Source organism: Vigna umbellata, chromosome 1 (genome assembly GCF_029865625.1).
Source record: "Vigna umbellata cultivar VRB3 chromosome 1, Vumbellata_1.0, whole genome shotgun sequence".
NCBI lineage: Eukaryota > Viridiplantae > Streptophyta > Magnoliopsida > Fabales > Fabaceae > Vigna > Vigna umbellata.
The window spans coordinates 18186076-18208160 of NC_142165.1; the positions used below are offsets into that span (position 1 = coordinate 18186076).

At 31.2% G+C, this 22085-nt stretch overlaps 3 protein-coding genes across 4 annotated transcripts; all 3 read left to right on the top strand.

Annotated features, from left to right (window-relative positions):
- Nucleotides 1-796: 796 nt before the first annotated feature.
- On the top strand, nt 797-1865 carry LOC124831273 (uncharacterized). 2 transcript variants are annotated; one of them, XM_088106989.1, is made up of 3 exons: nt 797-1002; nt 1108-1172; nt 1467-1865. In XM_088106989.1, the coding sequence occupies exons 1-3, from the start codon at nt 915-917 to the stop codon at nt 1635-1637; spliced, it is 324 nt and encodes a 107-aa protein (XP_087963115.1). In that variant the 5' UTR covers nt 797-914; the 3' UTR covers nt 1638-1865. The 2 variants fall into 2 exon arrangements, with proteins under 2 accessions (XP_087963115.1, XP_047161164.2); XM_047305208.2 differs by having other exon boundaries at nt 797-1172.
- Nucleotides 1866-4386: 2521 nt separating this feature from the next.
- Nucleotides 4387-6675, top strand: LOC124831272 (uncharacterized). The gene is made up of 3 exons (XM_047305207.2): nt 4387-4676; nt 5674-5735; nt 6133-6675. The coding sequence occupies exons 1-3, from the start codon at nt 4580-4582 to the stop codon at nt 6340-6342; spliced, it is 369 nt and encodes a 122-aa protein (XP_047161163.1). The 5' UTR covers nt 4387-4579; the 3' UTR covers nt 6343-6675.
- Nucleotides 6676-12908: 6233 nt separating this feature from the next.
- LOC148204843 (uncharacterized) lies at nt 12909-14916 on the top strand. The gene is made up of 3 exons (XM_088107021.1): nt 12909-13121; nt 14001-14062; nt 14305-14916. The coding sequence occupies exons 1-3, from the start codon at nt 13025-13027 to the stop codon at nt 14497-14499; spliced, it is 354 nt and encodes a 117-aa protein (XP_087963147.1). The 5' UTR covers nt 12909-13024; the 3' UTR covers nt 14500-14916.
- The last annotated feature ends 7169 nt before the right edge of the window (nt 14917-22085 follow it).

Below are 22085 nucleotides of genomic sequence, written 5' to 3' on the forward strand. Positions count from 1 at the left end.
AATCAATCTAAAACTTTATTTTCTCTAAATCCTTTTAAATATCAAAGAATAACTAAGATATTTTCTATACCTCAAATATTAGTATTTCAAAAGAGAAAGTCTTAAATTGTTCTGTTTTCTTACATTTAAAACTATTTATAAGACACTTTATATCTCTTTAAAATGGATAATTCTTAAGGGCACTGCTTTTCTATATCTTAAAAACCATATTCTTGGTGTTCAAGGATATGGATTCCAATTATTAGGTTATATGTTTTGTTTGTGAATTTGGAGTTTGGTTGAAATGTTTTTTTTATACAAAATAATATATTATAAATGTATTTAATTTCATTAAATTAAACAAATGATTTTTATTAATTTAACCAAGGTGAAAAATGAGACTAATAAAATACTCCAGCTTCTCCAAGTAATCCTTTTGTTGATGCATTCATTCATCGAGACTCTTCCATAACAGGCATTGAATGCACAAGAATCTTCTGTTTCAAAAGTTTTTTGCATTGAAATTGAATTGAGCAGGTTTGAATTTAATGCAGTCACCAAAGGTTGTAGCGGAACGAGAGTCCCCAAGCACACTGTCATAACATAACAGAGAAAAAGCAAATTTCTTAAAATAGGTAGGTTTTGTTTTAATAAAAGAAAATGATATAAATTTACACATTACGAGGTAAAACAATTATAAAAGAAAAATAAAAAGTAAAAAAATATATTAAATTAATATAAATAATTTGTGTGTTTCAAAGCATTATTTCTATTTTTTTTAGATTCTCATTTTTTTTCAACCCCTTCAAACTTATCATCTCAAAACACTGTTCCTCTCTTCCTTCCAAGAAGAGTTATTTATCAGTAATTCACGTGAAGAACATTGTTCTCTTCAGGTTTATTGTGTTGGTAACTGGTTAGAGCAACTTGAAAACATGAAGCTTTCTTGCCTCTTTGCTTTGCTCTTGGTGGTTGGAGCAACCGTGATGTTCCTTAACATCTTAAGTCCTACCAGGGCCTCCGGTGCATATGTTCTTCTGCTACTTGATTTTGTTACTCTTTATTTCAATAAAGCAAATCTTCAAACTCTTTTTGTTTTCATTTGGTCTTGTTGTGCATGCATATCAGATTTGATTGAAACCAACAGTGGAGATAAAGCCACACGGATTGCAGCAGTAAGCAGGAAACTGAAGGTATGAATGTTTTACAATCCTTGGATTTAAGCTCACGACACTTGATAATGCTGGTGAAAGCAATCAAAACCTAGTTATAATGATGTTATTATTACATGGTAAATTTGATGTGTTAATATTAAGTACCTTGGAAGTAATAATACCCAGAATGAATGTTGATTACTTGTTGAATAATTGATGTAAAACCTCTTACACTTACAAAATGAATGAAAATTTAAACTTTTCTTGTCAGCTTATTTTAATTTCAGTTGAATTTGTATCTTACAAGTGTTTGTGTTTGGTTTGAAATTTTAGGAAAATGGGAATCGTAACAACATTGGTGATATGGGTGAAGTGAGTCTGACTGATTATGATGTTGATCCAGTGCCAACTTCATCAAAGTTCTTGGAACCTGGACCTATTCAACATGGAAGCCCTCTGAATCCTTACATTCCAAAACCTCCACCTCCTGGAGATTATGACTAACTTTCTACTCTCTTGAACCATGTTATGTTAAGTAGATATTATGCTCAGAAGAGAAAGCTATTAAAACTCTTTTAACATATTTCTTTTGATGAAAATAAGAAATTGTTCTTTTACCAGTGTATTTTGTGCCTTTCAGCATCTATGTAGTTATCAATGGACATACTAGGATCATGCGAATTCCTACTTTTGTTGTTCAGTGTTTGTGCAACTCAGAATTTTTATGTTCCTTATGTCTATCCTTCTTACTTACGAAGTATATGAATTTATTTTTGTTACAGATTCTTTATTATTACCAGTCTAAATTCTCATATGGAATAAATAATATATATTTTGAAGATAAAAAAACTATCAAAAGAAAAATCAAAGTTTTAAAATAAAATTAGGATGAGATAATCAAAAAGGATAATTGGTCAACAGCAAGCAACATTCATTCTTCTTTCATTGATATTCATTTTAGCCTATAATGAATAGTAAAAGATATCTTGGAACTTTGTGACTAGCAAATTTTATCACTGATTTATTGGTCGGTTCTTTGAATGTTTTTTTAGTGAATGTTTCAATGAAGGTTTCTTCATTATTTGCGGTGGTGGCTTAAGCAATAGCTGCGCAGGCATTATAAGAATACTGCCATATTTAAAGAAAATGACAGTGATGCTGTACAAGAACTTCATAAGTCAACTCTACGGTTTACAAAATGCATGTATATGGGATATTTATGAATATGGAAGGAAGCATCTAAAGAATATCTATATAGCAATAGATGTAGTTAATATTGTAAAATCTGAGGACATATTTTATCTTTGCAATACATTTTGTTTTACAACAATTCCCTTCGTGTTGAAAAGGATAAGATATAAAAAATAAAATAAAATAAATCTTAATCTTATATAATTGTTTGTCTAATTTGATATAGTATTTTTATTATATGATACTATTAAATATATATTTTAATATTTTTTAAGAACCGATATTTAAGAAATAGTATTTAGTTAAAATAACTTATTTATGTCAAACTTAATAATATATTATGAATAACTGAAAAGCTATCGGTCTTTTGAGATCCATATTTCAAAATGAACTCTAATCTAAGTAAAGCATGATGATGATAACAAGTTATAATTGATGCTTTAATATTACTAAATTTTATTCGTGTACTTATAAAGTTAAATATTTTTAATGGAAATAAAGGATTAACTAAAACATAAGATATAGTTAAGGGTAGCTTTAATTTACAAAAAAAAGTTTATTAAATTATTAATATGACTAAAATTAATTTGTACATAATAAGGTTTTCTGGTGTATTTTGGAGTCGTTCATAAGTTTGGATTAGGGTCAAGTAGAGATGACAATATAAAACAAGTCATATAAGTTAATTCGTTAGTTTGTAAGAATAAGTGTGAGACGTGTTAACATTTGATTTCGTCTGAAGTAAATAAAATTTATTTTAAAAAAAATGTTTGAAAAATAGGTGGTTAAGTAATTTTTTTCCTTTCTTTAATTAAGTTTGTTAAAAATATTTTTGATGAAAAACTTGGAGAATCTCTTTTTAGAGAAAATAATTAAAAAAACTAAAGAAAAATAGAAAAAGAAAAAAAAAACAAAAGAAGAAAAAAGAAAAGAAAAGAATGAGTTGAGGCCTTTTCTTTTTTCCCAACTCTCTCTAAACTATTTGCTATTTGCAATCCCTTTTACGATTTTGAAACCTTTATCTTTCCTTTTTTCTTTACCTCTATTTTCAATCGACCAACTCATTTTACTGTCAACACCCCACCATTTTCATTTCTACAACCTCTCTAAACAAAGCCCATAACATTCTTAATATCCCCACCATTCTCTTTTGTTTTTCACACCCTTTAGACCAAATCTAATATGTTTTAAAACTCTCACTCCCTACATTTCATTTTCATACCCCATTCTAATGACCCATCTCAACACTCATTCACCTAAAACTTTTTCCACTCATGTGGTGACACATGACACTTTATATTTATGTTCACGAGTAAATGTTTTAGGTGTTTTTAATCTATTTTATACTATAGTTTAAATTATATTTGAAAATTAGTAGTTAAAGAAATACAATTGTATGCACCATCTCTAATCTTAATTAATTGTTATAATATTTTTTAGCTTAACATATACTTGTAAGGCATAACAAAGATAAATCATTAAAACAAGAATTTATTTTTATTGCCACATGTCCACAGACCAACAAAATTAGTCCAAATTTTTTATATGGGTTAGACCAACCCTCACCATTTTTTGGCATGTGTCGAGGGTCTCTAACTTGAATAAATGAACCTCAAAACATTAATTTATAACCAATTTGGCATAGCCACTATTAAAGCGATCACTTATTTATTAGATGTTCTCAAAACACTTCAAACTAATCTCATAGATCTAAAATTATAGTGAAAAAATTGAATCCACCATTTTCTCTTATTTTTCCTTCCAATTGTTATAACATATTGGGAAGTGTGTAGAGAATTTATTATGATACCCCAATAATAATGTGTCAAGTTTAAATGAAAGAGGGCAGCATGGAAGTTTCATTGCATTATTCACTCTGCGGTGCCTGCTGAGATTTTATTGCCATTGCTGTAGCTGTAAATAGAGCATTGGGGAATGAAGAGGCTGATGAGTGACGAGTGATGAGTCTTTAATGCAGTCACTAATGCTTGTTGTGGAATTCGAGCCCCCAAACACGTTATCATCACAGAAAAAGCAACTTCACAAAAGTGTTTGATAATAAAATATTGGGAAATAATTATAGGTAGGTTTTGTTTTAGAACCTCATCTTCTCATTATCTTTGCGCGTTTTGAGGTAGACTTTTTGATTCATCAATCAGCAGTGACTAAAACCACTTTCTTCCAAATAAGAGTTATATTATATCAGTACTCCACTTCTAGGACATTGTCCACTTCAGGTATATTGTGTTGGTAACATGAAGGTTTCTGGCTTCTTTGCTTTGCTCTTGGTGGTTGGAGCAATTTTGATGTTCTTTAACATCTTACTTCCTACTAGTGCATCTTGGACACCTGGTATACACATCTTTCCTTTATTATTTGAGAAAATTTTAGATCTCTTCCAGTAATGCAAAAATCTTAGATTTCTTTGTCAAGTGTTTTGTTCTTATCACCATGCAAGACAAGCTCATCTGTTAAAGACACATGGGGTGTTTTGAATTTTGTGTTTGAACTACTTATGTCTCTTCTCCTTTCAGCAGTTTTTTTTTCTTCCTTTTTTACTTTGGATATCTTTGAAGAGATAAAGGTATGCATGCATTAGTGATGGCAGCTTCCAATCCACAAACTCTTAGAAAAAATCTCATTTTTTTTTCTTCTGTACGATTTTCTGCAGTAGACAAACTGTTTTTGTTATTACTCTGTTGATTGTTTTCCCACTACCAACATGATCCACTGAGTTGAAATTAACTTGGGACAACTTGGTCGCGTTGCTCTAGAATTGTACGACTAATTCATGTATTTAAAGGTTTCAATTTCCAACTACACTATTGATAAAGAGAAAACGGCAACATGCTTTTAAGTTTTAAACATGCAGTTGTAATTTTGTGAGCTAAAATGCATTCGTGTATAGAAATGTAACCCATCTAAATAGAGAATTTTCCCTGTAAGCATTACAAAAATGAAAAAAAAAATATAAATTAAAAGTAGTTTATGTAAATGTTTCTCTGATATTGTTTCCAATTTTTTTAATGAAAAATGTCTGTAAAGATACTCAAAAACCTAAAATGGTACTTAGTACATTTGCTCTGAAAATTAAATTGATTGTATTAACGTGTTCATATACTAGTTGGTAAAAGACACTGATGATTGAGTTCCTATCTTCATCTGCATTTTGATGTTGTGTGTGGCAGCATAATTCAATCATGCATCAATTAATATTTCTTCCCCAATTACATATTACTTTTCTTAATTTTCTTCTCTCATTTTGACTAAGGAGATTATCATGCAGATTATACTGTTCAGATTGTTGAGAACTTAATGTATAACCTGACATTTTTTAATACCATCTCAGATTTCATAGGGACCAATTATGGTGATAAGGCAACTCCGATTGCAGTGAACAGGAAACTGAAGGTATGAATGATTTATAATCCTTGGACTTAAAAGCTCTTGCCCTTTACCTTTCTGGTTAAAGAATCAAAACCTTATTATAATGGGATAAATTTGATGTTAATATTAATCACCTTACAAGTAAAACTAAGATGAATTTTACTTGTTGATTATGTAAAACTTTGTACTCTAACAAGATGCAGAATTAAACTATTGCTGTGAGATGACAGTTTATTTCAGTTGAATTGTATCTTCTAAGTATTCTAATTTGGATTTACTAGACTTTTCTATGGTATTTCTGATAAACACTAATTTTGATGTTTTAAAATACATTAAAAAGATTTTTAAAGTATCAATATCAGAATAATGTTAGTGTTCAACTGAGATTTCAGGATTCTAAGCATTCCCTCTGAAATTTCAGGAAAATGGAAACAATATGAAAAGTGGTATCAAAAACAATGGTGACATGAGTCAAGTAACTCTGACTGATTACTATCCAGCTGATCCACCACCAAATTCTAGAACAAAGGCCTCTTTATATCCTGGACCTATTCAGCATGGAAGCCCTCTGAATCCATACATCCCAAAACCTTCACCTCCTGATCATCCTATACCTGGAGATTCTGACTAACTTTCTGATCTCTTCAACTACGCTAGTAGATGCTATGCTAAAAAGAGGAAGGCTATTCACACTCTTTGAACATATTTCTTTTCATGGGGAAATAAGAAATTGTTCAAAGTATGTGTTGGTAGCATTTCTCATGCTGAAAATGAATATAAGACTCATTCTCACACGTTGTTTAGTCAGTTTTTTGTGCGTTGTTTTGCTTATATTCTGTGTGCTAGTGTTGTGAAAAAACAGTTGTGCCTTTGAGCAGCCTATGCAGTGGCCAATGTACGTACTTATAACTAAGGATCATGCAAATTTCTATTTATATTAGTTTGTGTAAGTGCAACTTGAGTATGTTTATTTTTTCTCTTAGATCGATATATATATCGATATATATATATATATATATATATATATATATATGCCCTTCTTCTTATGTGATGTTGAATTTACTCTGATATATATATAGCTAGCAAGCCTAGACCCTTTTGGTTACTATTACTTTTGACTGGAATTTTGTCAACATGAGACAGTTATTTTAGCTTTGATTGTTTTTTTCACTCATTTTGCACCAGAATAGCAAAACTTCAAAGAATTTATATGTTTCCTCGTATGACAGTAGCCTCAACTTTGTACTTGACATTTGTCTTCCCCCACCACTCCTTGCACTTGACTAAATCTGCAGATGAAATGTATAGAACTTGAAATAGGTATGTACTCCAACAAGGAATTTTTGAACTGTAATGTTGCAACGTTGGGACAACATCTCACTTGTATAACTGCAAGATGTAACCCTCTAGGCTATGCCGCCTGAGTTTGGTCATGTATCTCTCTGCAATCTCTTTCAGTTAATTCAGTTAGTCCACCTAGAATCTTGTTTGTGCTATCTTGTTTTCTTATTTATAGGACAAAACCACCAATCAGAATATGAAAAATTTACTTTTTGATATTTGCTTCTAATCCATACACAAAATCTCATCTGGGTTGTATAGTATTTCCTTTGCATCCGCCAGTGAAGAAGTCCTTCGATTCGTGTCCCAACAACTTCATCTTTTTCCATTTCACTTTTCTTCACTTCCTAATAATACCTAGCATGTCATTGTAACTTCCTTTCAAGCAATGCATATAATAACTTTTTTAAGCCCCATTGGGAGGTACGAGTTCTTCAAGTGAGCAAATATTACTTAATTAGCATGCTTGGTGAAAAGTTAAGCTTTTAGAAACCTATAATTATTGTTTGAAGTGTTTCTCAAGTGATGATTGTAACTAGTGCAATTTTGTAGTGTGGGTTTGGTTAAATTTAAGTCATCATAAAAAAATTAACATCACACGCTTTTTAGTGGACCTCTTAACCAACCATGCCGCATATATCACTTTTTCTCCCCAACGTCATTCGATACTCTCCGTTTCTTACAATGTTCTCAACCAATCTTTTGGTCAAATTAGACCACCTTCTCTTCTATCATGCTTTCAACTTCAATAAAGTTATAATCACTCATGCTTCAATAATCAAATTTACCTAAGTCTGCAACATTTTTCAGAAAACTTATATTGTATTATTTTAAAAAATTTAGTTAAAAGTAATAATAATTTCTTATATAAATCAAGTCTAATTATTGTTGAATCACTTGATATGTTATTAATTTATCTTCCTTAATACGGAAAGAGTTTGGTGGTTATTTAAGAAAATCATGGCTACATGAGTTGGTCTTATCCTTTTGGTCCTACCATGAGAGATTCTCTATAGGTAATGTATAACTGAATTTATGATTGTATCAACAAAATTAAATGGTATGAAGTTATAACCAATTTTGAATTTTTAAAATTTCTCCGTAATAATTGTGTTCTTCCTTCAAATTTTACTCACACGACAGAAATTTTCAAGAGGTAAGAGAAAGTGAGTCATATGCAGGACATATCGATAAACCCCATGATAAGATGTGCCGAGGTAAGAGATAATAAAGAGAAAAAATAGAGATTATATAAGTGCTATAAGTAATATGAAAAAAAAATAGAGATTTTATATTAAAATTTTCATCTGAGGAATGTTATTTAAAAAAATATTACAAACGTGTGTTTGAAATTGAAAATTTTCTGTTGTACTACTTTATCATGTGATTGGTATAGAGAAAGGAAAATCGAGGAAAGAGAAAATTGAAAATTTAGAACAGACTAAAAAATAAAATTTTATAAAGTTTTTATTTTCTTCAATGAAAAAAGTATATATATTATTAGCGGCATTCGAGCGTTGCCCATCCAGACGTGGACAACCCCTTCGCACAATAAAATTATGCTCGGGCTTGGGGGCTTATGTACTAACAGGACCTCCCGGCATAAACCGAGCGCACAGCCATTCAGTAAATGGACGCCCGCCCAAGATGTCAATCAGGACGAGCGTCCAACCACTTGAGAGGGGACGTCCGCCCAAGATGTCAGTCAGGACGAGCGTCCATCCGTTCAAGAGGCGGGCGTCCGCCCAAAATGGGACGTCCGCCCAAGTTTACTTTCACTGAGCTGAACATCTTCCCAAGGATGGGACGTCCGTCCGAAATGGCGAGCGTCCACCCATTCAAGAGGGGACGTCCGCGCCCAAGGATTGGACGTCCGCTCAGGAGCTGGACGTCCGCCCGAGATGGTGAGCGTCCAGCACTTCATGAGTCGAACGACCGCCTAAGAGCGTCCGTCCAGTGTGACAAGTAGATCCAGGCGGACGCTCACCCAGGGTAACGTCCCTGGCCGAACATCATTCTCAACCGACCGCACTTTGCTGATTACACGGTTAAATGCTAATGACACGTTAAAGTCCTTAATAAGGATTAAGGCATTATTGGGCCGTTCCCAGGCCCCCAAAAGGTAAAAGCCCATTACGATCAGTATAAATAAAGGTCTCAGGTATGATTTCTGGACAGATTGCTTAGAACGCAACACATGCATGTATTATATAACGCTCTGCCATATTACTAACTTGAGCGTCAGAGTGCCTTTAGCAGGTACCCGGCCCCTCCCCAACTGGGAGTGTGGAGCAGCGCCAGTAGAGGAAGGACGCCCGTCCAACTTGGAGCGTGGAGCAGCGCCAGGAGAAGGAGGACGTCCGTTAGCAGCCTCTCACTCCGCATTAACAGAGAAAGCGTTCACCAGTCGGTACTGTTCGTGTTCGACCGTCCGTTCTTCAACAGCGTTCGTCTTGGAGTACGAGGACGTTCGTCCAGCTTGGATTGGGGAATAACGTTCGTCCATCACTGTATCGTCCGCCCGGTCTGCATCAGTTGGAGAGAGCTTCATGGAGAAAAAGCGTCCGCCAAATCCGTAGCAGCAGCGCTCGTTATTGTACGTCCGCCCGGTCTGCATCAGCGGGAGAGCAAGCGTTCGTCCGACAGCCTCTACCGTACGCCCGCCTGCACCGTTCGTGATCCTTCGTATGTTTTAACAGGGTCCGCCCTGATCCAGTCGAAACAGTTTTTGTTGAAATTGTTATTGTTTTAATGTATCAAACCAATGACAAGTCATGAGACCTAATCGAACATGGATGTTACAAAGAAAGGATTGATTTGGGATGATAAGGGAAGAATTTAAAAATGGAGATGATGATTTCATTCGAATAGGTATTAGAGACCAAACATTTGCTGATATAACAGGACGCATTTCCTGTCCTTGTACATGGTGTAGAAATGGTTATTGAAAGACATCATTTGATAACGTTAAAAATACGATGACGCAACATGATATTTTTTTAAAGAAAAATGATTATTTAACCTTCATAGTTGTAACTTGTAAGAAGGTATCAACTCTGGTACTTGCATATCGTTATTATACTGAGAAATTGTTATATCATAATACAATTAAAGCAAATAATTGTAGTCGGAGGCGTCAATTTTAAACTTCATTGCAGAATCCTCATCATGGGTTAATTCACACAAGCTTTTGGAAATAAAGTTACACAGAAAATGAGTTAATTCACTACATGGTCCTCATCATGCCACAATCCCAATGAAACAACTTATTCCGTTGTATATTTTTGTAATATGCACTGCCAAAATGTTTTTTGAATAGGTATTAATATAGTTTATTATACTAATATATTGTTATGTCTGCTACGTTAATATATAATAACACACTGCACAACACATCATATTTTTCTCAATTAGTATAATAAGAAATAGAGTCAAATAGAGTCAATTAGTATAAAAAGATTGAACCTTGAGATAAGCTATGCAGAGAGTGCAACTTGAGTAGTGAGTGAGCCACCTGTCACTGAGGGTTGCGGTGTCTAGTCTTTGAGATTGCGGGAGTGACAGCGTAGGCAACGACAAAAAACATTGTGGTGGGAAGAGGCTTCTGTTAGCGACAGACCTGGTGCGTACATACGAAGAGAACTGTGACGAAAAGGATAACGGAGAAGAGTATGATGAAGAAGAACAAAGTTCTTTCTCGTATCTCGGGTGACGAGGATATTTAAAAAAATATTTAAACAAAACTATATTATATTTCGGTTATAACCGTAATCAAAACATTAAGGGTATTTGTCTTGGGTTATAAGCTCAATGAAGCTAAATCCATATTTTTTTAATTTTTTAGTTTTTATTTATGACTTAATCCTTTACTTCTTAGTGAATCAAAGCAAAATATTGAACTTATAACTGAGATCATAAATCTATCATTTTTTACCTTGTCTTGATATGTTTGGGTTATAGAATGGAAACAAATATCTAAAATAATCTTTATCATAGTCATTTGTTACACTAGTGCCACTATCCCACGGTGGATTGAGTTAAATTGTAAAATTTTTACACCATCCCATGGTGGATTGAGTTAAATTGTAAAATTTTTAGTTCACCATAAAGTTAGCCGGGTTGGACTCACTCTTTTTCAACCCAACATGTGGTGAGCCAACCCGAGTCACTTTAATATGTCTAGAAGAAAATAGTTAATGAATTGGGATTAGGATACAAGAAGATAAATGCATGTGTTAATCACTGCATGTTGTATAACAGAAAATGGTGACAAGAATGTTTGTTGTACAGTAAAAAAAACCACAATTTAAATTGAAGACATCTACAAATAAGAATGATTTTCCTTACTCAATATTGAGATATGTTCCCTTTGTTCCCAGACTTCAATGCCTATATATGTCTAAGAATACTTCAAAATATTTGCATTGGCATGTAGATAGAGTGCATCAAATATGAACTAGTGATGACACATCCATTTGATGCATAGGTTTGGAAGCAATTTAACCATACAAATTTATTATTTTAATCATGTATGTTGGCAATTATGATGTTAAAAGTCCATTTTCATTATGTTCTTTACTTTGATTATTTTGAATGTGATAAATTTGACATGTATCCTATAAATTGTTTGGCAAGATTTATTATATTTTTAATATTGTTATATTTATATTAAATGCGTTTTATAAGAGTATGGAATATTTTGGCCTAATGCATTTTGCTATGATTTTGCTAGAGATTAGCTAATAATAATCTATTACAATTTGCTACGCTTATAGTAGAGATTAGCTAGAGATAAGTTTATAATTTGTTAAGGATCAATTGTTTCACTTTGCTACGGATTAGTTAAAGATTAGCTAGAGAAGAGTTGCTATAATTTGTTACATATCAATTATGGATTAGCTAGGGATAAACTATTATATTTCGGCAAGAAATTTGCTACAAAAGTTTGTTACAGATCAATAAGAATTTGCTACAACCAGTTTGTTATAGATCAGCGAGGAATTTGCTACAAGTTTACTACGAATTAGCTAGGGATTCAGTACAACCAGTTTGCTATTTATTAGTTAAGGATTAACATGTTTTCTTTAGTAAGGCTTTAAAGAGCATTTGCAACGAAATTTCAAAGCATTAGCAACCGAGTAGTTCTTTGCTACTTAACTACCCTACATTTAGCTATGACATTATTGTTTCTTTGCTGAATTGTTTTGTAAGGGATGAACGAGAGATTAGTTAAAGATTATTCCATTGCAACTACGTGATTTTCTTATATTGAAATGTATAATTATGGATATCATAAAATAAAAAATACTTTAAAGATCTAAATAAATTTTTTCATATATCAAATTAATCAAACTATTGAGAGATAATAAAAATTGATTTAGCAAAATAAAAAGAATTTTTCAAATAAAAAAAATAAATATTTTGAAATCTGAATTAATTTTATAGTAAGTCAAACATTAAAAAAGAAAAAAAAATAAGAATGTAGGTAAAAAATTATAAAATTGAATACTAAGAATACTATATATATTACTATATAATAAACTGTGAGTTTGTGGTAATTTAAATTAGGACAAGAATGGAAACGAGTGTTAATGTGGCAAGTTTAAATGATAGAGGGCAGCATGGAAGTTTCATTGCCACCATTCACTCTGCGGTGCCTGTTGAGATTTTATTGCCATTGCTGGAGCTTTAAATAGAACATTGGGGAATGAAGAGGCTGATGAGTGATCAGTGATGAGTCTTTAATGCAGTCACTAATGCTTGTTGTGGAATTCGAGTCCTCAAGCACGTTATCATCACAGAAAAAGCAACTTCACAAAAGTGTTTAATAATAAAATATTGGAAAATTTTGAGGTGGACTTTGGTTTCATCAATCAACAGTGACTAAAACCACTTTCTTCCAATAAAGGTTATATTATATCAGTACTCCATTTCTAGGACATTGTCCACTTCAGGTATATTGTGTTGGTAACATGAAGGTTTCTGGCTTCTTTGCTTTGCTCTTGGTGGTTGGAGCAACTTTGATGTTCTTTAACATCTTAATTCCTACTAGTGCATCTTGGTCACCTGGTATACACATCTTCTTTCCTTTATTATTTGAGAAAATTATTAGATCTCTGTAATGCAAAAATCTTAGATTTCTTTGTCAAGTGTTTAGTTGCTATCACCATGTAAGACAAGCTCATCGGTTAAAAGACACATGGGGTGTTTTGAATTTTGTGTTTGAACTACTTATGTTTCTTCCCGTTAAAACTCTTGCAAAAAATCTCATTCTTTTTTTTTTCTTGTGTACGATTTTGGGCATTAGACAAACTGTTTTTGTTATTATTCTGTTGATTGTTTTCTCACTACCAACATGATCCACTAAGTTGAAACTTCCGACAACATGGTAGCTTTGCTCCAAGGACGAGTTCTTGAATTGTATGAGTAATTCATGATTTGACATAGGTAAAATCCATTTTTAAAGTTTTAAAGTTTTAAACATGCAGTTGTAATTTTGTACAAGCTAAAATGCATTCCTGCTTAGAAATGTATCCCATTTATACAGAAGTTTCTCAGTAAGCATTAAAAAAAGAGAAAAATTATGAATTAAAAATCATATATCTAAAAGTTTTTCTAATATTGTTCCCAATTTTTTTATAATTAAAAATGTCTGTAAAGATACTCCCTCAAAAACCTAAAATGTAGTCGTTGATTTACTCTGAAAGATAAATTGATTTTATTAATATGTCAGTGTTCATATATTAGTTAGTAATTTAGTTCCTCTTGATGATCTGTGTGACAGTATAATTGAATCAAAATATTGCATCAATCTGCCATAATTACATATTACTTTTTTTTCTATCATTTTGACTAAGGAGATCTGGTAGATTATTTTGCATATTATATTGTCTACATTGTTGAGAACTTAATTTATAATTAGGCTTACATTTTATAATACCATCTCAGATTTCATAGGGACCAACAATGGTCATAAAGCAACACTGATTGCAGTAAGCAGGAAACTGAAGGTATGAATGCTTTATAATCCTTAGACTAGAAAGCCCTGGCTGGTCCTTGACCTTTCTGGTTAAGAAAATAAAAACCTAATTATAAGGGGGTTTTACATGGTAAATTTCATTATAATATTACTACCTTGCAAGTAAAACTAAGATGAACTTTACTTGTTGATTATGTAAAACTTTATACACTTACAAGATGTATAATTAAACTCTTGCAATGAGATGACAGTTTATTTCCTTTGAAATTTCAGGAAAATGGAAACAATGTTAAAAGTGGTATCAGCAACAATGGTGATATGAGTCAAGTGATTCTGACTGATTACAATCCCGTTGATCCAACACCAGGTTCTAGAACAAAGGCCTCTCTATATCCTGACCCTATTGAGCATGGAAGCCCTCTGATTCCATACATCCCAAAACCTTCACCTCCTGGAGATTCTGACTAACTTTCTGCCCTCTTAAACCATGCTATAGTAGACACTATGGTCAGAAGAGGAACGCTATCCACACTCTTTAACATAATTCCCATTATGGGAAAATAAGAAATTGTTCAAAGTATGTGTTGGTAGATTGCTCATGCTGAAAATAAACATAGGACTGTTCTCACGTTTAGTCAGTTTTCTTTGTTGTTGTGCTTATATTCTGTGTGCCAGACAGTAATCCTAGTTTTCACGTTTGCTATTGTGAAAAAACCTGTTGTGCCTTTGAGCATCTATGTAAGGATCATTGTACGATCTTTAACTAAGGATCGTGCGAATTTCTATTTTTGTTGGGTTGTGTTTGTGCAGCTTCAGTATGTTTATTTTTTCTTTTAGATCGATTTGTATCCTTCTTATGTGATGTGAATTTACTTTTTGATCATATATTCTTTGTTATAGAATTGCATATAGATGTGCTTGTATCTCATTGAAACATGAGGTAGTTTGTGTCAAAAGAAATAAAATATGTACTTTAAAACTGGCGAATATGTGGTATATATATAGCAAGCCTAGACCCTTTTGATGACTTTATTTTTAACTGGAATTTTATCAACATGAGACAGTTATTTTAGCTTTGCTTAATTTTCACACTCATTTTGACCATGAGAGGGAGTTAATAGTTACTGTGATTCTAATAACCATGAGAGGGAGTTAGTAAATGAGAAGGCTGTGAAAGACTAATCTCGTTTATCTATGATAATTGTTTCTTTTAACTCCCAGTATCAATCTTACTTTTTATCTGTAAGAAAGAATTATATATAAATAGAGTATTTGATGTCAACCCATGTATAAAAGAAATGTACATATAAAGGTGTTGGGAATCTAAATTTGAATATAAGTCATGAGATATAAAAATCAGAAAATTAAATATCATATGTAAGAAATATCTATAAATCCGTTCTTTTAAAGTTTTTTTTATTCAAAGTGTGGTAAAAGTTGATAAAATATAAATAAAAAACTTCTTGAGACATGTAAATTTACCATCTTTAAAAACTTATGTGATATATATAGCATAGGTCTTTACGATACAATAAAAAATTTCCCAATTTTTTTTAAACATCTCATAAACTAACAAGATTATCTCTTAAAAGAGTATACCTAGGATATAGAAAGTGTTTCAAAGGTGAGCAAAAGCCTCCATTTATGGATGAATGCATATAGAAATCCACAACAGATATTTAAGTTGTTTCCGATGAATCCCGTGAGTTATGGAAGTGGTGCAATAGATTGCAAACGAGGGATCGTTCAACAACAAATTTGTTATAAAAGCCTTGGTCAATATCCGAAAAAGAAGCAACGTTATGGTGGCAACTTATATATATTTTGCAATATATTTATAACATTATTATTATAATAATCCCCACATATTGCAAAAGATGAGAAAAGAAAGATTGAAAGAAGAGAATCATAGGTCTCATATAAGATATAATGCATTTAAGTTGGTATAACAAGTTATATAATCAATCTTAGATGGAAGAACTTAACACATAACATAATTGGTAACAAATTATATAAACCAAAGAGACTTTATGTGTGTTAACAGTTTATCAATCACAATACATCCTCATTATTCTTGTTTTTGCTCTAAAAGTGACATATGTGTGTGTTTCAATTGTTCTTTGTAGTCCGTCCAAGATGACAGTAGTTTCTCGATATGAAGTTCTGAGACGAACACATCCGATTGAATTATTTTCTCTGTTTTTATATCTTCCTACAACTTGTGATGCTCATTGACTTGGATTTTGATGTCTTTATCCTTAATCATCTCCATACGATAACAGTTCCCTACGACAAATCTTGGTCGAACGATGTCTTCATATGCATATTTGATAATTAACGAATGTCTTTCGCTTTCTTATCGCTTTCTTATATAAGAAGTACACATTGAACAACTAATTAGACAAAGAACTAAGTAAGATGTGTCAGCATACCTTTTTCGCATGAATCCAATCTTCAACTTATTTTGAAGGGAAATAAAGTCAGGTTTTGAAGATGTGAGAACAATAACAACTTCATACATGTCTAATAGGATAGACACACATTCTTGCTAGTATCAAAAGTTCTTACTATAGAAGATTTTGATTCTTCACACATCCGAGGACAATTTCGCAAAGACCATCTGAGTTCCAAAAATGATGTTTTAATTCTACAAATTTGGGTTGTTGAGATTAATCATAAGTCCTTAAAATTATTGTAAAAGCTAACAAAATCACAAACAAAAGGACTTTCACAGACGTGTAGATTCACTATCTTTAAGAACTTATTGCGTAAGCTTCCAGGATACCACTACAACTTTCCAAATTTTCTATGAATCTTAAAAATTAGCAAGATTATCTCTTAATAGAGTAAATATACACAGGATATTATAAAAAAGAATATAAGAGAGAAAAGAGAATGCCAGAGTGACACGAAAAATAAAAGAGTTTTAAGTGTGTTTCAATGGTGAGCAAAAGTCTCTATTTATAAAGGAGATGGATCAAAATCAACAGCCCATTGAGAAATCCACATCAAATCTCAGTTGTTCCATATGAATCTCGTGACTTGTGGAAGTAGTACAAGAGCTTACAGAAGAAAAATTGTTCAACAAAAGTTTTTTATAACAAGACCAATATTTGAAAAAGAAGTAACGAAACTTACCATTACAACAACTTCAATGTATATATATCTTTTCCAATATATTTATAACATTGTTATTATAAAAGAAAGTGAAATCAATCCCTTATATAAATTAGTCATAGTTCATATAATCTTCTTTCAAAAAAAACTCATCAATGATATGAAAGTGAATAGCTCGCCTTGATAACTTATAATATTGTGATATAAATAACAAAAAAAAATTAAATATTATGTAAGAAAAAAATTCATAAAGGGTATTATTTGTAGGGAGGTCTAACACATGCACATATCTCCACACGGATGAGGAGACACAAACATTAATGAAATCTAAACCTATACAAGGATTGACATCACTCTTTACCAAAAATCTTAAAACAATACATTATGGGGTCTTTCATCCATATATATAGTGCTCTATTTTTTCATTTTTATCTAATGTGGGACTTAATCTCAGACTTGGATCCCCAATCTTATTCGGTCTAAATGTGTATAATCACATCTTAGTTATTATTAAATAGTTTTGTTGAAGATAATCGAAACCTGAAGTGAAAGCATATGAGCATTCCATTGAAATCGAAAATTGATTAAGAATAATACCACACTTGGGCTAAACTGGTTGAGTAACTTACTGCTTAAGATAAAATTATTGTCTCTAATGTAGCTTCATGACTGAAATTTATTCATCCGCCAGTGCCACTGGGATTCCTACTATTACAATTAAAGATGTCCTTCAATTCGTGTCCCATCAACTTTTTCTTTTCCCACTTCACTTTTCTTCACTTCCTAATAATACCTAGCATGTCATGTAACTTCCTTTCAAGCAATGCATATAATAACTTTTTTAAGCCCCATTGGGAGGTAAGAGTTCTTCAAGTGAGCAAATATTACTTAATTAGCATGTTTGGTGAAAAGTTAAGCTTTTAGAAACCTATAATTATTGTTTGAAGTGTTTCTCAAGTGATGATTGTAACTAGTGCAATTTTGTAGTGTGGGTTTGGTTAAATTTAAGTCATCATAAAACAATTAACATCACACGCTTTTCAGTGGACCTCTTAACCAACCATGCCGCATATATCACTTTTTCTCCTCAACGTGATTTGATACTCTCCGTTTCTTACAATGTTCTCAACCAATCTTTTGGTCAAATTAGACCACCTTCTCTTCTCTAATGCTTTCAACTTCAATCAAGTTATAATCACTCATGCTTCAATAATCAAATTTACCTAAGTCTGCAACATTTTTCAGAAAACTTATATTGTATTATTTTAAAAAATTTAGTTAAAAGTAATAATAATTTCTAATATAAATCAAGTCTAATTATTGTTGAATCACTTGATATGTTATTAATTTATCCTCCTTAATACGGAAAGAGTTTGGTGGTTAAGAAAATCATGGCTAGATGAGTTGGTCTTATCCTTTTGGTCCTACCATGAGACATTCTCTATAGGTAATGTATAACTGAATTTATGATTGTATCAACAAAATTAAATGTTATGAAGTTATAACCAATTTTGAATTTTTAAAATTTCTCCGTAATAATTGTGTTCTTCCTTCAAATTTTACTCACACGACAGAAATCTTCAAGAGGTAATAGAAAGTGAGTCATATATGCAGGACATATCGATAAACCCCATGACAAGATGTATTGAGGTAAGTGATACAAATAAGAACAAAGAGAAAAAATAGAGATTATATAATAAAATAGTGAGTGCTATAAGTAATATGAAAAAAATAGAGATTTTATATTAAAATAGTATATTTAAAACTAAATTTTCATTTGAGGAATGTTATTTAAAAAAATATTACAAACGTGTGTTTGAAATTGAAGTTCAAAGAGATTTACTTTTTATATTTTGGCATTTTTTATTTTAGAAAAAACAATTCTATTTTTTCTTAGAAAGTAATGAAACACACATCGAAAGGAAGTGAAGTTTGGGCAAAAAATTGCGTAATATGAAATTGATATTAACCAAAAGTATGAATAATTAAAATTTAGAACGATAATTGGCATCTAATCACATGAAAGTTCAAGAACATAAAAGAAAAACAAGTTTTAAAATAAAAACTAAGTGATGAAAAAGTGTAACATAGGTACGTAGTTGTTGGAGAGAAGTTGGTTAAGGACCTACCAAAGATGAAGCAGACAAGCACTACTAAAGCAAAGAGAAATATATAAAGAGAAGAGAATGAACAAAGACAGTTGATGCAGGAGCATCCTGAAAAGTGGTTCTTTTCTGCTTAGCTTGCAAAATCATGTCAAACAACATGTCCCTTCTTTCGCTTGTTAAAAGGTTACTTATTTATTTAATCACAACAACGAAACAATTAGCATTTTCATTAGCTAGCATTTTTTAAGGTAATAAAGTTCGTGTTTCTTTATTCTTCTTGAGCCCCTTTGTGCCCTTTGTTTCCTTGCCCATGTTTTCTCACTGTGGACAACATCATTGTTCCTCACTAAATGTTCTAGAGTTGTCATCATATCTCTGTTGAATTATTAATGTTTTCCAACTCTTCTTATAATTATTAATGATGTTTATCATCAAGTCTTCATAGAGAAATTATGCTTCCTAAACACATTTTTTTATCCAACTTCTTAAATCATCTATCTTATTACTAATTAACATAGAATTTAAAGTGTGAGAAAAGTGTATGAAAAATCCCAGATAGAGGAATTTCGGTGATGGTAAAACTGATCTTTAATATTCTTGTATGGTAGGAGGAAAGAAAAGAAATCATAATGACATAGAGTGTTGAAGAAGGAAGTAGCTTTTAGTGGTCCTATACGCGTTAAAAGTGAATGCATGCATGTGTTCATACACCATTTTTATTGAATTATTTGGTTTTCGAAAGTGAAATGAATAATGTCTCTACATTTTCAGATCCAAAATCCAAAAAAACATGCATATATGACGCTTCAATTTACCTGCTGTAAAGCATTAACTCATGACCCCAAAAAGTTACCTGTAACATGGTATTAATGCACACAGAGATGTCATATTTCTTATAAATGCAAATTAAATAATGCTACGTTGGTCAGAGCTTTAGGTGAAAGTAAAGTTTAGGTAAGACAATCACACATGACAGAACCTATTAAGAGCTATAACTGTTACCCTGCCCTTAATTACAAATTTTGCTGCAAGAAACACAACCAGGCAACACTCTTGATTTTTTTCACTTGGTAGTTAGTAGTACATTCTCACGATAACTTCAGGTGCTTTAAGAATACACCTGAGAAATTTGTTGCAGCAACCTCACCCTTCATAATCTAATGGCTTAGGTTGCAACTTAGTGTTCATTTTTCTTTTCCAAACTAGTTTTATAAAATTAAATTAAGTTTAAAGTTTTTTTTTATCATAATATTAAAATTATAAGTTAATGTTTATTTTAACAAAAAAATTGTTTATTCGATCTACTATATCATCTGCTATCAAAATATTTGTTGTTTGTTAGACATGTTATTTTACACATTATCATATCACACACATTAGTATCTAATATTACGGTTATTTTTATATATAAAAAAGTATTTTTATATATAAAAAAGTTATTTTTATATATAAAAAAGTTATTTTTATATATAAAAAAGTTATTTTTATATATAAAAAAGTGTTATAAGTCTTACGTTAACCAAAAATAAGATCAATTTAAAATATATAATTGAATACAAATATTACGAGACTAAATTAGATTTAAATTTAATTCTTAACACTTTATATGATATGATGCATTTTATAAATTTATTTCAATTGACATTTTCATTCTCAATGAAATTGTGAATTTATGAAGAGTTTAAGTTGATAAAAAAAATGTGATTAATTGGAATTAAATAAGACCTGTAAAAGTATTTACACTGTCAATGATGTTGTAATTTAGTCATCGATGATGTTGATTTAGGGAAAAGTATATGAGGTTCGTTCTTAAAGTTATTAGTTGAAACATTTAGAATTGGGTGATTCTATTCATATATTTTATAAGTTTGTTAGTTGGTAGTTGTTTTTATGTTTTCGAACGGACCAGAAATAACAGAAAATAGTATTAAAACATAATGAATGACGTTAGATCTTGTATTTAATGTGCTAAGATATAAAAATAACTCATTTAACAATTTAAGATAATAATAATAATATTTTATATTTTGAAATATGAGGTGGATAATTTTTTTTATAGTTTTCTATCTATTATTTTCCAATAAGTATATACAGTATTGTGCCGTTTATTTGTCTACGGTGTAAAATCATGGACTAAATGTCTGCAGTTGATTAGTTAGTTCATTTTGTAGTCCCCGTAAGTGGACATATACTCATTATCCTATGTTTTGTTTTATTACTAAAACGAGAAAAGGAAAAGATAAGAAGAACAAACTTGCCCCAATTCAATTAATGACTCTGAAAATTAGTAAAACAACACTTTCACTAATATATTTGTGTTGTTATTATTATATAAAATAATAAATGAAAAGTACCAAAAATATAATTTTTTAGAATAATTAATATAAAAAATATATGAGCCTGTCGTTTATCTAATAATCTCAAATTTGAAGCTTAAATTTTCTTTTGGTTTTCATAGTTTTGGTAGTGTTTATTTTTGTTCCAATAGAAATCTAACTACATATTTAATTTTTAAAATTAAGTGCATTTTGACATATGATGACAATGTGAGTTGTTTATCAAGTTGGATATTCATAGCAAAGTCTAACAATAAACATAAGGGTTAAATATGTTTTTAATCCCTAAACTTGGTCGTTTCTGGTTTCGTCCCTCTTTTAAAATAAGGTACAATTTGGTCTCATTCTTTTCGAAACGTTCGTTTTAGTCCTCGGAATTTTGGTTTTAGTCCTCATTTGTTGTTAAATGAGGACCAAATTTTTAAAGAGTATGAGAACCAAATTGTACCTTACTTTGAAACGGCCAATAGTTTAGGGACTAAAAACATATTTA

Excerpts from the sequence above, each read along its gene's own strand:
- LOC124831272 (XM_047305207.2), top strand. The coding sequence starts at position 4,580 with ATGAAGGTTTCTGGCTTCTTTGCTTTGCTCTTGGTGGTTGGAGCAATT. Across the intron at positions 4,677-5,673 it reads TAGTGCATCTTGGACACCTG|ATTTCATAGGGACCAATTAT; the intron begins GTATACACATCT and ends ATACCATCTCAG. Across the intron at positions 5,736-6,132 it reads CAGTGAACAGGAAACTGAAG|GAAAATGGAAACAATATGAA; the intron begins GTATGAATGATT and ends CTGAAATTTCAG.
- LOC124831273 (XM_047305208.2), top strand. The coding sequence starts at position 915 with ATGAAGCTTTCTTGCCTCTTTGCTTTGCTCTTGGTGGTTGGAGCAACC. Across the intron at positions 1,173-1,466 it reads CAGTAAGCAGGAAACTGAAG|GAAAATGGGAATCGTAACAA; the intron begins GTATGAATGTTT and ends TTGAAATTTTAG.
- LOC148204843 (XM_088107021.1), top strand. The coding sequence starts at position 13,025 with ATGAAGGTTTCTGGCTTCTTTGCTTTGCTCTTGGTGGTTGGAGCAACT. Across the intron at positions 13,122-14,000 it reads TAGTGCATCTTGGTCACCTG|ATTTCATAGGGACCAACAAT; the intron begins GTATACACATCT and ends ATACCATCTCAG. Across the intron at positions 14,063-14,304 it reads CAGTAAGCAGGAAACTGAAG|GAAAATGGAAACAATGTTAA; the intron begins GTATGAATGCTT and ends TTGAAATTTCAG.